The 13,894-nt window shown below is 54.7% G+C and overlaps 1 protein-coding gene across 1 annotated transcript in view; it reads left to right on the top strand.

Annotated features, from left to right (window-relative positions):
• Window positions 1-13,894, top strand: part of TRABD2B (TraB domain containing 2B) — a 267,203-nt gene that overhangs the window by 218,447 nt on the left and 34,862 nt on the right. The window contains exon 3 of the mRNA XM_004699446.2: window positions 7,779-7,925. Within this exon, the coding sequence (XP_004699503.1) occupies window positions 7,779-7,925 (147 nt within the window). The remainder of the gene's footprint in view (window positions 1-7,778; window positions 7,926-13,894) is intronic.

The following is a 13,894-nucleotide window of genomic DNA, read 5'->3' on the forward strand; positions in this document are numbered from 1 at the left end:
ATAGATAGATAGATAGATAGATAGATAACATAAGAAATAAACTGTTAATTAATCTATTGAGCAGTACAAATGGCTCAGTGCAACTCACTTCTGTGAGACAGCTAGTACACCGGCAGTCCTTCACGTCTGAGGGCCGCAGGGTGGTCCTCAGTGGAGCAGTTCAGGTTATCCGGCCACAGGCAGCAAACAGCAAGGCAAGTCACCAACAGTCAGCCAGGTGACAGGGTCTGACAGTCCCCAGCTCAAGCGATGTGTACTCCAGGAGCATGGCGAAGCAGGTCTTGAAGGAACCCCAAACTACAGCAACACAGTCCACAGGTTAGGTGTCCCACAGGTAGCGTCGCTTTCAGGCAGAGAACCAGCTAAGGCAGCCGCACACGGGTCCAATCATCAAAGAGCAAGAGACAAGAAAGGTGAGCCTTGTGGAGCTATTTATCTCTGTGCCCTTCAATTAATCCCACATGTGTTCATTGACCAGGTCGGCACAATAAGCCTACTGCGTCTAAGACCCCCAAATGCTGCAGGCCCTACTATGGCCAGCAATTGCGAAGGTAGATGCAGTCTCTGCCCCATGGCCTTATCCCTCTCACGCGGGGAGCCAGCGCCGTGGCGAGTAGCCTGGTGTGCGTGTACCAGGCGGGGGGTCACTTTAATAGGCCCTCTTTCCTGTCCTCTTATGTCAGCTCTGCCCAGGCTCCATGGCCAAGATTCTAGCACCTCCTCTTCCTTCCCAGCTGACCACGGCAGCATCTGGACCTCGGCAGTCCCCTGCTTGTCTACGTAGGTCTGTCCTTGAGCCCCGGTGGGCTACGGACTCAGCTGGGAACCACAAGGCCGCCGGCTGCTCTGTGGGGAACGGTGAGCATTTCTACTCCCATAGAGTGGCAGTCTCGGAACCCCCCTGCGGCAGTTCTCCCTCGCTCTGTAGGCCATTGTGAGTCAGACGGACTTGAGGGCGGTGAGTCCTCTTGGTCCTACCCCTGGTTGAGAGGAGGTGCGGCGTGGGTCAGACTTCGATAAGGAAAACGAAGCTCGGGCCCTGCCCCCGGTGGTTACGTGCTGGGCTGTGATCCACAAGGTCCGGTGGAGACCACCCGCCGTCCGGCAGGAGGAAGGTGGGCATTCTCGTCCCCTGAAGAGCTGGTCTTGAGAACCCACGGGGCAGTCTTGCCCCGTCCGGTAGGGTTGCTACGAGTCGCCAACTCGATGGCAGTCAGTTTGGGTGTTTGGCAGTTCTTCGGTGTAGGAGCGGCTCCACGGCAGACCCTTGTGCTGGTGCCCTCGCCCCCTCGAGGTCTTTGCTCTCTCGTCCATAATAAGGGAATCACAACCCTCACGCCGACAAAGTGTGGGGAGGGCTCGTTTCCTAGCAAGCGGGGGTGCTTCTCAATTCTGACACCAGCCACCCACGCCTCTCCTCGTTTACTCAGCCCGAGCCACCCTGGACGCCCCTCCGAAAGCATACGAACTGCCCTCCTGCCACCGGGCCTTGGCACCTGCTTTTCTCCCTCCCTGGCTTCTTCTTTCTCAGGAATGCGTGCCATAATCCGCCCTGCTGGAGGAGGGGCATGACGGTGACCCAAACTTGTTGAATTTCCCCTCATACATTAGCATTTTACGAATGACTTTTCTTTCGGCTGTTTCCCCCCCTTTCAGGCAACACAGGGAAGCAGAGGTTTTTGTCTGTGTTGTCCACAGCAGAGTCCCTCATACCTAGAACCATGCCTGGCACATAGTAGGTGTTCAGTCAGCAGTGCTGAGTGGGTCGACCCTTGCTGTGATTTTCCTGTGCGCCAGGGTAGAAGTGCAGCCTGTGAGCCAGGCCTCCCTCCTGTTGCCTGCTCCTCACCGTCACACCACAGGACTGTGGACTAGACGGACCTGCCGCCCTAAACCTGTCCCCACCTCCTGGAGCCTGCCTCCCTCCATCGTAGGCTCGTGGTTGAAGATGTGTGTCGAGTCCGGGCCTGCCCGCAGCAGACGCCACAGGTCCGCTCACACTGGGCCGGCGCTGGCAAGTGGGGCTGCCCGCCTGCTCAGTGCTCTGCCGGCGCCGGCCGCTGCAGCACAGCCATCCAGGGGGACGGAGGCTGGCTCTCGCCTCCTTCAGTGTTTGTTATTCCATGTCAAAGCCTTATCATAAACATGATCCCCAAGTGGGCCACCAAGGCTCTGTGTGAGGAAGGTTTGTTATTCTGAAGTGGCCGGGGACAGAGAGGCTGTGAGTCTGTGAGACGCTCCTGGTTTGGAATTCTGGCTGAATGAAGGAGGCAGGATGCAGGACAAGCTGCCCGATTCCCTGTGTGTGTGTCCCAACTCCCCACCATGCCTTACAGCTCCCCTCTATAGAGCCAGGGAGCAGAGACCGACCCTGCAAGGACCACCGGGGATGTCTTAGGGATCTCGTGCTGCAGTAACAGAAACATCCCACCTGGGTGCCGTTAACGCGCAGAAAGGTACGGCCTCTACATTCAGGAGACAAGGGTCCAAAGTCAGGGCAGCAGCTCCAGGGAAAGGCTCTCTCTGGGGGAAGGCCTTTGTCGCCTTTCATTGTCTGTGGGCCTGATACTCCTTGAAGCTCTGCATGTGTCTCGGAGTCCATCTGCCCTGGGGTCTCGGAGGTTCTCAGAGCAGGAACCCCAGGTCCGAACGATACAGCCTCAGTTCTTCTTTCTCAGTGATGGTAGGTCCCTCTGGTCTCAGCTTGCCTATTTAGTCTCTTTGGCATCTCAAAAGAGATTGACAACCTAAGAGAATGGTACAATGGTGGTTTCCGACCGATGACCTGGTGGTTCGCAGCCCAACACGTAACCACTGTGCCACCAGGGTCCCTCTTGGCTAACACAGATGTCTCTAATGCACATCATGGATTGACAACACAGCACAAAATGGAGGCTATTTGGGGGAGACACAATTCAGTATGTAACAAGGGGAGAAATGCTAAAACGGAAGGAAGCCTTGGGTCTTGGGGAGTCCCCAGATTCATCCAGGATGGGGAGTCGTGGTGACAGGCCTGGCTGTCTCCACCCTGCCTTCCTGCACCCCGGTTCCCTGCTGTGCTGCCTCTTCAATGCTCTGGGCCTCAGTGATCTAACTGACTAATCATACTAGCTCCCCGCGATTGCTCTCTGGCTCTTTCTCAGAGATCCAGAAGGAAAATAGACACGGCAGGTGTGTGGGATTGATGGGGACTGCGCCAGGGGGACGTTAAGCCCTGATGTGCACTGGGTCCCGAGTCTCGAGTCAGGAGACGTGAGTTCGAACCTGCTCCGCCCTGTGTCACCCTGTGGCTTTGATCACCTCGTGTACTCATTAAGGGCCTCCTTCTCTTCCTCTCTATAGCATGCTCAGTTGTTCCCAAACTGAGTGCCAGGGCACCCTTGGGTTCCACAGACAGGCCTTGGGTGTCTTGGCTGCAGGGGGAACATTGAACCAGCCGGCCTTGGGGTCCCAGCCCACCTGCTTTACTCCAGTCAAGGAAATTTCCATTTTTATCTACTCCACATTTTAATTCCAAGTCAGCTTCCTTTAGAAAAGAGTGATGACCATAAGGATTCCATGGCTGAAGCAGGTTTGAAAGCCCACTGGATTCATTGCATGGCCTCTAGGGGCCCTTCCCACTCCCGTCTGGGAACGTCTGGGTCTAACTATTTTCCTCCAAGTTTTATTTCACAAACATTCATCCAGCACTTACTACAGGCCCAGGACTGTTCTCAGCACCCTGCAGGTATGAAGATAGTCCATCCCCTAGAACACCTACCCCCCAGCTCTGTGAGAGCCATGTGTTGGCGGAAGTGACTCCATGAGTCCAGAATGGTCAGGGGAACCATCCCCCCCAACCCCCGCCCCAGCTCTTCTGGGCGCCTGGGCCACTGACCTCACTGCACACCAGATGGTGCCTGGGCTAGGCTGACTGAGAAGCAGCGAGCAGGTGTGTGCAGAGGACTTCAGTGTGTCCCAGCCCCCAGCGGAGGACAGGGGTCCAGCTCGACATGGACACTTTAACCCAAGGTATGTGTAATATCTGAGGACATGCCTGTTGCCATAGCAATGTGCACACAACAGGGCCGCCCCTGCCTCCTGTGAGCCATCCCAGCCACCATGCTGCCGCCGACGCCCTGCACCAGGGACTGCAGATGGGGTTTGCAGGCCAGTTCTGCAGAGACAAGAGGCCTGGAGAAGGCCTTGAAGTGAGGTCAGGCCTGCTGCACCCCAACTCTGCCACCCAGCCAGAAACTAAAACAGGAGGTGTAGGGAGCTGCTCTCTGTGTGGGGAGCCCAGGCTTAGCCCTGTGGCCCGTGTCAGTCTTTGGGCCAGACCATATGTAACCGGACTGTTATTTCAGGCTGAATAGTGAATGTACCATGGGTTGCCAGAACAAACAAATCCGTATTCAAAGAACAACCAGATGGTTAGAGAGACTTGAGCTCACTTACTTTGGCCGGGTCACCGTAAAAGACCAATTGCTTGAAACGGTCATTGTGTTAGGCAGTGCCGAGGGTCAGGTGGACTGACACGATCACTGCACCAGTGGACTCAGACATGTTAGCGATCACGGCACCGATGGGCACAGTTTCATTCTGCTGTACGTAAGGTCACTCAAAGTTAGAGTCCAATCAGTGGCAAGTAACAACAGCGTCGGATGCACTTATTTCAGGAGTTTTCTGTTCAGGGTATGTGTTCCTGAACCAAGGGGCTGCTTCCCATTGGGGCTAACTTCTGCCATGTGGCGTAGCCTGCCTCCAGGGACTAGGAACAAGTCTTAAGGGTTCATGGTTGTGTTGTTGGTGGTGTTGTTATTGCCTCCAAGTTGGTTCCAACTCCTCGGGGCTCTATGTACAACAGGACAAAGCAATGTCCCATCCTATGCTATCCCTACAATGGTTGTCGTGTTTGAAATCATTGTTGCAGCCACTGTGTCAATCCATCTCTCTGACAGGCTTCCTGTTTTCAGCTGCCCTTCTATTTTACCAAGCACGATGTCCTTTATCCAGGGACTGGACTCTTCCTGCTAATCTGACCGAATACCTGAGATGAAGTCTCACCATCCTTGCGTCTGAGGAGCATGCTGGCTGATCCATCTCCCAAGACAGCTTTGTTTGTTCTTCTGGCAGTCTATAGCTCTTTGACTAGCCTTCATCCACACCATAATTCAAATGCATCAACTCTTCTACGCACTGTCCAACGTTGATCCTTATTCCCATGCATTGTCCAACTTTCACGTGCATCAGAGATGACTGAAACTATCATGTCTTGGGTCAGTTATACCGTGGTCCTCTAAGCGACTTCCTGACTCTTCAACTCTTTAAAGAGATCTTGTTCAGCAGATCAGCCCAATGTAATGTGTGGATCATAACAAACTATGCATAAAGGCTTGACTACTGGCCGTGTACTGTCAAATGACTATAAGAGGTGTCAGCGTGCTAGAGAGAGGATGCAGTGACAGCCTCTTTGTACCAAGCATGGTGCTGAGTGCTGAGGACGCAGCAAGAACAAAGACACGTTTCCTGTCTTCAGGAAGCACAAAGTGGAGAAGAAGGTAGCTAAGCAGCAATGAGAATATGTTCACACGGTCGTGTTCAGTGTATGGGAGGGAAGTGTGTGCTCTGTCACTTACCCGTTGTACCATTAACTGTGTAGCAACAACTTCTCGGGCATCTGGAGCTAGTTGTGGGTAGGCTGGGGTCTCAGCCGGGCATCTCACAAATCTGCATGGACTGGCAGCGGGCTGATCAAGGATCTAGGTTGGCCTTGGCTGGGACAGCTGGGGCCATTTGACTCTGCTCTACATGACTCTCCTCCTGTTCCATCAACCTGGGCTTAAGAAAATAGCTGAGGTGCTAGAGGGAAATGCCACTCACCTGTGTTTTCCAGGTCTCTGTCATGGTGAGTAATCTCCCATTGCCAAAATGAACCTCAAGGCGGGAGGACCAGAGTCCGAGAGGGAGGAGACTGCAAAGTTCCGTGGCGAAGGGCATGAACACAAGGAGGGGTTAAGGTCCAAGATCATTAACCTAATCGTTCTGTCACACGTGGAAACCATTGGGACTCTGGGGAGGGGCCTAGCCAAGCCCAAGGTGGTCGGAGACGGTCCACCGCCAAGCTGACTCCTGAGCAGAGCCTGGGAGGCCCAGTCTGAATTGGCCTTGGAGAATGGAGGCGGGACTGAGTGCCTTCATGCATAAGGAACAGCGTGCTCGGAGGCTCAAAGGCAGGTGTGTGAAGATCCCTGGACAGGGTGGTATTGGGGGAAAGGTAAAAAAGGTTGGAGACCACAGCGGGGTCCAGGTTCCTCACTTGGAGGCTCGGTTGGAGAGCAGGTCCTTCGTCTTGAAGGCCGGAGGACCCGTGAAGTTTTCAGAGAAAATTGAAAAGGAGCAGCGGGCTGCTTTCTGAAGATGCTTCTGGCAGAAGAACACCGGAAAGGTGGGAGGGCTGGGGGCTCTGATGAGAGGGGAGTCGTGTTACAGTGGGCTCCGAGAGAGAGACGCTGAATTGGCGTGGACTCAGAGGGTGGCGTTAGGCATCAGAGCCTCCTGCACACAGACAGGAGGAGCAGGGCCTGCCTGAGGACCACCGTGGGGAGGGAGGCAGCCTAACACGGCCTCAGGGCCTTTGACCCAGGGATGGCAACTCATTTTCTCCATGGCTGTGCCAGAAACTCAGAACACTCCGGCTCCCCTATGTCTCCACCGAGGGTGTCAGGAGCGTGCAGTGGGCACGCACAGCTGCGCTCTGATGCTCCCGGCGCAGCTCGAGCCGTGGTGTCACTGCATGTAAAGCCTTGGGTTGCTAACTGCAAGGTCAGCAGTTCGAAAACACCGGCTGCGCCGAGGGAGAACGTCGAGGGTCTTGGTGTGTCTGTCAAGATGCAGTGTCGGAAAGCCATGGGTCCACTCGGCCCCATAGGCGCCTCTGGGTCAGAAGGGGCTCAGTCGTGGTGAGTTTGAATTCTGGAGACCAGACCATCTCCCAGAACCTTGTCCCTCGAGGCAGCTGTGGGCCACTGGCACCAGTCCTCACCCGATGCCAGAGGGCATTGGACTGCTGGAATTCATTGAACTGGTGTGTGTTGTGCTGTATACATTTTCAACAACAACAAATGATGCTGAGCAATAAATAAATAACTGTTTAGAAGAAAAGAGATGGAATTTCTGAAGGAGTGTGTTTAAAAAAAAAAGCCCCACTTGAGAGATTCCAAGTGGGCGCGTGGGCCCAGGGCATCTGGTATTTTGCATGGCACTCCAGGTGACCCTGATGCCTGAGAGGTCTGGCCGGAGCCCACCTGTGTCCCAGGGCCTGGTGCGCTGCCCACGGGCGCAGAGGAGTTTGGGAAGCCATGCTGACTCAGATGGCCAGGCCCTGGTGCTGTGTCCTGCCTTGAGGAGGCTTCCGGCACTTTGTCTGGGGCTTGAAATGGGAGAGGAGCTTTTGGTTGTCCTTGGTCCATCTGCCCCGTTCCTTCACTGGGGGTGCACTTCGTGACACGAGTCTGTGCCAATCCGGGAACATATCCTGAGCACAGGACCACGGAGAAGGTAAAAGGAGTAGCCACTTATCGGTCCAAAAGCCAGGCACCGTGAGCGAGGCCTCTCATTTCATGCGCCGCACGGTTAGACATGCTGTGGGGCTCGGCGCTGGCTTGGGCCTAGATGGGCAAAGGGCTGGAGGTGAGGGGGACAGGCCGTGAGAACATGTGCAGGTTGAGCCCACGGAAGTTGAGAGCCGCCATGACCCCCGAGCTCAGCCCTCACGCCTCTCTCCCTCCTCTGCCCAGGTGCTGTTTGCCCTGAACCAGACGCTGCTGCAGCACGAGAGCGTGCGGGCAGGGAGCCTGCAGGCGCCGTATACCACAGAGGACCTCATCAAGCACTACAACTGTGGGGACCTCGGTGCCGTCATCTTCAACCACGACACGTCCCAGGTGAGGCTCCCCTCCTCCGGCCCAAACCACCTCGGGGTCACCAGCTCCAAAGGCCGTGAACCAGGCCACTGTGAGCCCACCTGGCATATATGGGACCCCTACTGTGTGCCAGGGGAGTGGTAGGCAGGGGGTACGGTTAGTGTCCTTGGGCAGATGGGGAAACTGAGACTCAGAGAGGGCATGGGACTTGCCCGAGGCCACGTGACATAACAGTGACAAAGGAGCAGCTTGAGCTAGGTTCGTGTGCATCTGTGGCCAAGACCCAGAAGGCCTAGCCTGTCAGGACAAGAGGCCCCTGGGAGACTCCATGCAACATCTGCAGAAACAGAGCCCCAGAAAAGCACAACTCCACCCTTAGCTGGGGCTTGGTATGAGTCCCTGGTGCTGGACTTTCTGCCCTGATTCATGGAGGTGTCAAGGAAAGATGAGTACCAGGCTGCAGTGAGCAGGACTCAGAGGGGGGGCTTGTCACACCTTTGCCCAGGCTCCATCACGGCCCCATTGCCTCAGGGTGAAGTCTAAGATGCCTCTCTTGGAGTGGTCTTCCTTGCGCTGACCTTGTCGATGAAGTTCCCGAACCCACAGGCCCCGTTCTGCAGACCTAATGCAGTTTGCCCTTTCAGACCTTCCCGGCACATTCAGCCCGCTTCTCACACCTGGATTCCTGCTGCTTGCCCATGGCCAAGTGCCACCTTCTCTGGGATGACCCCTGTCACACCCCAACCCCCCGAGGCCCTCTGTGCCTCACTCCATCAAGGTACTTGTGTCACCATCCACTCAAGAAGCCGGGGAATTAGTCAGATAGACCACTTCTGGTCCCAGCCTATCTCAGAGGGAACACCGGCATCTCTGTGGTCTGCCACGGTCCCCAATCTCATCTCCTCTTCCTTGTCCCTCCCACATGCCACACAGCCACCTTGCTAGTCCATAAGCCCACCTGGCATGTATCTGCAACTCCAATGTCATTAGCTCCACGAAGCTGGGCTCAGCTTCCCTCCCTCCCATGCCCACACACTCCAGCCCCTTCATTCTGCTCCACATTTATCCCATGGCCTTCGCTAGCTCTTCACATAGCAAGGTCCCCAGATGACACAAAGGGTTTGCAGATATCTACTTACCTAGAGGTTGGCGGTACAAATCCATCTTGCGATGCTGTGACAGTCCGCTTCCCCCAGATTGTAGCCAAGGACACTCTCTGTAGAGACAGGACTCAGGCCTGGGCCCTGTGTTGTGGCTCCATGCTTCTCACCTGCCAGCCCAGGAGCCCCTGAGAGCATGTGCTCGGCTGCTCATCCCCTGGTCCCTAGGGCCCCGCTCCGGGCCGGGCACAGCACGTATGTTAGGGAGTGATCGCCGCACGGCAGATGGAGGTCTCATTGTACGTGGCAGCGGGACAGAGTGTAGAGGAAGGAGCTGGGGACCCTCAGGAGGCTCTGAATTCTGAGCTCTGCCTGTCACGGGTGGAAGGAAGAACAAGGAGGAGGGGAAGCTTGGCCCGTGGGACTTGGACTTTGTGCCCTGAGTCCAGAGTAGCCGGGGAGCTCTGGGACAGGGAGACCCGGCCACCACTCAGGATGGCCTGGTCCAAATGGCAGGTGGATGACAGGGCCATGGCCTGGCTGTGGCTGACCCTGACCTGAGAAAGAGGACAAACAGGGTAAACTCGGGGTCAGACCCCGGTGGTGTAGGGGTTGAGAGTTGGACTGCGATATGAAAACCAGCCATTTGAAACCACCAAACAGCTCTGTGGGAGAAAGACAGGGCTTTCTACTGCCGTGAAGAGTCCCTCTCGGGGATCTTAGGGACAGTTCTACCCTGCCCTCTAAGGTCGCTAGCAGTCAGCATCGACTCGATGGCACTGAGTTGAGAGAATGTCCAGGACCACTGGTTCCTTTCTGATGGTGGTGACTGCATCGTGGCCTCCGGCAGTGTCCACACCAGGAAAGGGGCAGAGTGGCTGATGGGTCCACTCAGACCAGGAGCGCAAACAGGCTGCGCTCCAGGGTGGACAGGCAGAGGCCAGCCCCTGGAGGATCTCAGGTCCATAAAAGCCTAGTGCCAGCGTCACTCACTGCTATCCAGTCCGTACTGACTCCTAGCTACCCTACAGGGTAGGGTAGACCGAGCCCCTGTGGACTTCAGAGACTCTTAACTCTTCACAGGTGTAGAAAGCTTCATCTTTCTCCTAGGAGGCCCTGGGGGCTTAGAACTGCTGACCTTCAGTTAGTAGCCCAATGTATAACCATGACACCATTAGGGATCCTAGTATCGCTAGAAAAACTACCAAGGTGAGCCTGCATCTTTGCCGAGAGGCCTCGAAGCCCACAGAGTGGGGTGGAGGAAGCAAAGGTGTGGGGAACAGATCGTCCGCCCGCCTGCAGCCAGGGAACCCTGGGAGGAGGAGGTGATGTTGGCACTAGCTTATAGAAGGGCAGGGCAGCATCAGTGGGGAGTGGGCAAGGGGGCATTGAGGAATGGTGCGCAGAGCTCTGGGAAGCATGCAGAGGAGAGAGTGGTGCCAAGGGGAGGATGCTATGCTGTGCCCAAGCAGGAGAGGGCTATAGCCCTGGCTGACGTGCTGAGGATGATGGGGCCACTGAAGGCCAGGGCAGGGGAGGAGCAGAGTGCCCCTCACCCTCTGTCTATCCCCCTCCAGAAATTACTGTGGCGCAGGGCTCCCTTACTCAGGGTCACACAGAGCCAATGCCCTGAAATCACAGGATCATCCCCAGGACCCATGAGAAGCCTTCCCTGACCCCTCTGCCTGGGTTAGGTCTGCTGTGGTTAGGGTTCACTGAGACAGCTCCTGACAGAGGATCCGATGGTGATCCATAGGGCTCCTACTGGTTGATTTTGGAGTCTGGGGTCTCTGCTGAAACACATGCAGCGTCACAGCAACACACACATGTTCAGTGAGGTAAACAGGTGGTGGCTGTGCAGGAGGGGAATTGGCCACGGCAGGTGAGAATTCGACCACTGAACGAACCGCCACTGGCCCCAGGTGAGACCTCGGGCAGCTCGTGTGTTTGTTCTGTTGTTAGAAGTCCCCCGTCAGTTCCAACTCAGAACAGCCCTGCGCACCGCCGAAGGAAACGCCGCCGCTCCTGCGCCATCCTCACAAGTGTTCTTGTCTTTGAGCCCATCGTGTCAGCCGCTGTGTTGATCCAATTATCATACGAAGTCAGATACTTTCAAGAGTAAGAGGAGGAGCTCAAATAATAGAGACAGCGAGTGACCCCGCCTTAAACCATAAAAGTAGACCATCCTGGACTACCCAAGGCTTGTAGTCACTATTGGGCACCTCCTTTGGGGCCCCATGGTCCTCATTGCCTGCTCAAAGTGCTTATCCACGGAGATCTCCACATCTGTGTCCAAATCTGACTTCTCTACTGGGCAGCAGACCCAACCGAAGGGTGCCTTGTGGCCCTCCAGCTCCACAAAGGACTGGACCCCTGCTAGTTCTTAGAAACGGGCTGCATGGGTGGTGTGAAAGTGAAGAAGTAAGTCCATTCAGAGCAGTGGCGTCATCCGGATCTGAGCACTGGACCCTCAGACCTGACCCAGCCCCAGTCACAAGTCAGAGGACTCCCCAGGCTCCAACTCAGCCCTGCGTGGCCCAGCGGCCTCATCAGTCCATCAGAGACCTATCACTCATGGGCCCTGGGGACTGGACGTGTCCTCTTTACGACGTTATCGTACATCCTGCACTTAAGCTTGTCACGAGAGATTTAAGACTCCCGGCAATTCTAGTGACATCATTAATTTACTTCTGGCCCAGCTCCACCCAAACCTGGGCCTCTTCCTTGGCCCCGAGCCAAGCTCATCAGCATGGGAACACAGACCACGCGGGCCGGCCACTGAGAAGTCCCGGAACCCCAGCGCCTGGCCGGACTCCTTCACGGCTTTGCCAGGGAACTTCCCTCCAGCGCTCCAAAGAATGAGTGCAAGTGCATCTTTACCCAAATGCACACTGAGGTCCAGGAGCCTGGTCCACAGCTCCAGGGAGAACATGTCTCTCTGGAACGCCTAGAAAACCACGGCAAGAGACAATGGTGGCGTGGCACATTAGAGGGAAGCAGGGCATCCGTGCAGTGCTCTCTCCAGGCGAGTTAGCCGATCAGAGGCCAAAACAGACGCTGCCCAGTCTTCTTCCCCTTCTGGTGACCCCAGGGGGGTTGGAGAGCACCGCGCTCCGTGGGTGGTGCTTGTTTGTAAATTCTAGAGAACACATTTGTATGTCACCCTTTTCCTAGTATACAGCTTCATGATACCAGTTACATACGTCAGATTGTTTAACCATGACCCATAATCGATGCCTGTTGTCTCATCCCCCAGACATCAACTGCTTTCTGTCCGGAGAATGACTCTCCTTCTCCCTCTACCCTCCAGCCCCAGGGAACCACTTGGTCTCGATGTATTTACCTACTGCTGTCATTTCACGTAGCCGGGGTCATACAGTCTGCCTTTGGGGGACGGACTTACTTCAGCCCATGTCTTTAGGGTTGGTCCACGGCTGTAGCATGCATCAGGACTTCATTTCTCTTTGTGGCCCCATAGTATCCCATTGTCTGTGCATTCCTCTGTTGATGGGCACTAAGGCTGTTGCTACCTTCTTGCTCTAGTTACTAGGGCTGCCATGAACACAAGACGCAGACGTTTGTTTATTTGCATCACTACTTTTAGATCCCAGAGGTCTAGATCTGCGAGTGGCATGGCTGGAGTTTTATCTTTAGATGTTTGAGGGATGGCCACACTCTTTTGTAAATGGCTGTGGCATTTCACGTTCCCACCAGCAGTGGGTCAGGGTGACAAGTTTCCCATATCCGCACCGACGTGTGTTCTTTACTGCTTTGAAACCATTACCATTCTCGTGGGATTCAAGTAGTACCTCCCTGTAGTTTTGAGGTGCTTCTCCATAATAATTGATGATTGGAAACATCTCTTTACGTGTTTGTTGGCTGCTCGAATATCCTTTGGTGCACTATCTGTTCATTTCCTTTGCCCACTTTTTATTAGGTTATCTGTCTTTTGTTGTTAAGTTGTAGCCGTTTTCTACCTATTTGGAATATTAAGCCCTTATTGGATTATACTGATCACAATGTTTTTTCCTCAGCCTGTCAATTCTCAGTTTACTCTTTCATAAAGTCCTCTGACAGCATTAAGTATTCCGTTTCCATGAGGTCCCAGTATTCTACTCTGTCTTTTGCCGTCCATCAGCTTATTCCAGAGAGTTTTCCATGGCTGACCTTTCAAAAGTAGGTTGCCCTATCTTTCTCCCAAAGCACCTCCAGGTGGATTCAAACTTCCAACCTTTCGGTTAGTGGCTGGGCAGGTTAATCATTTGGCCCACCTACGGACTCCCATTGCACAGTGATGGGAGGTGCTGCCCAATCCATTGTGTCTCACAGCGATCTGCCATCAGGCAGAATGAAGCATAGCTCAGCCCTGCCACAGCCTCACAATCAGTCATGAGTTGCACCCACTGGGTGGATCCAGCTCATTCAGCAGCTTCCTCTTTTTCACTCACCCCCACTTTAGCAAGCACGCTGTTCTTCTCCCTCCTGCTAACATGTCCAAAATACGTGAGATAAACTCTCAGCGTCCTTGCTGCTAGGGACTATTCTGACTGTACTTCTTCCAAGATCGATTTGTTCATTCTCTGGCAGCCCGTTCGATATCGTTTGCCAGCACTCTAATCAAAAACCCTACTTCTTCATCAGCCTTCCTTCATCACTGTCCAGCTTTCAATGCATCTGAGGGGGTTGAAAATACCGCAGCTTGGGTCAGGCACACACCCACCGGAAGTCCTCAAAATAATATCTTCCCTTTGTCACACTTTAAACAGGTCTCTTGAAGCAGATTTGCCCCAGGCAATATGCCAGTTGGTTTCAGGGCTGCGGCTCCCGTGGACATTGATTGCGGGTCCATGTAAAACGAAATCCTTGACCACTGCAGTCTGCTTGGTGTAT

The sequence above is a fragment of the Echinops telfairi genome, unplaced genomic scaffold, assembly GCF_000313985.2.
Source record: "Echinops telfairi isolate 266 unplaced genomic scaffold, ASM31398v2 ScPeMD7_443;HRSCAF=831, whole genome shotgun sequence".
Taxonomy (NCBI): domain Eukaryota; kingdom Metazoa; phylum Chordata; class Mammalia; order Afrosoricida; family Tenrecidae; genus Echinops; species Echinops telfairi.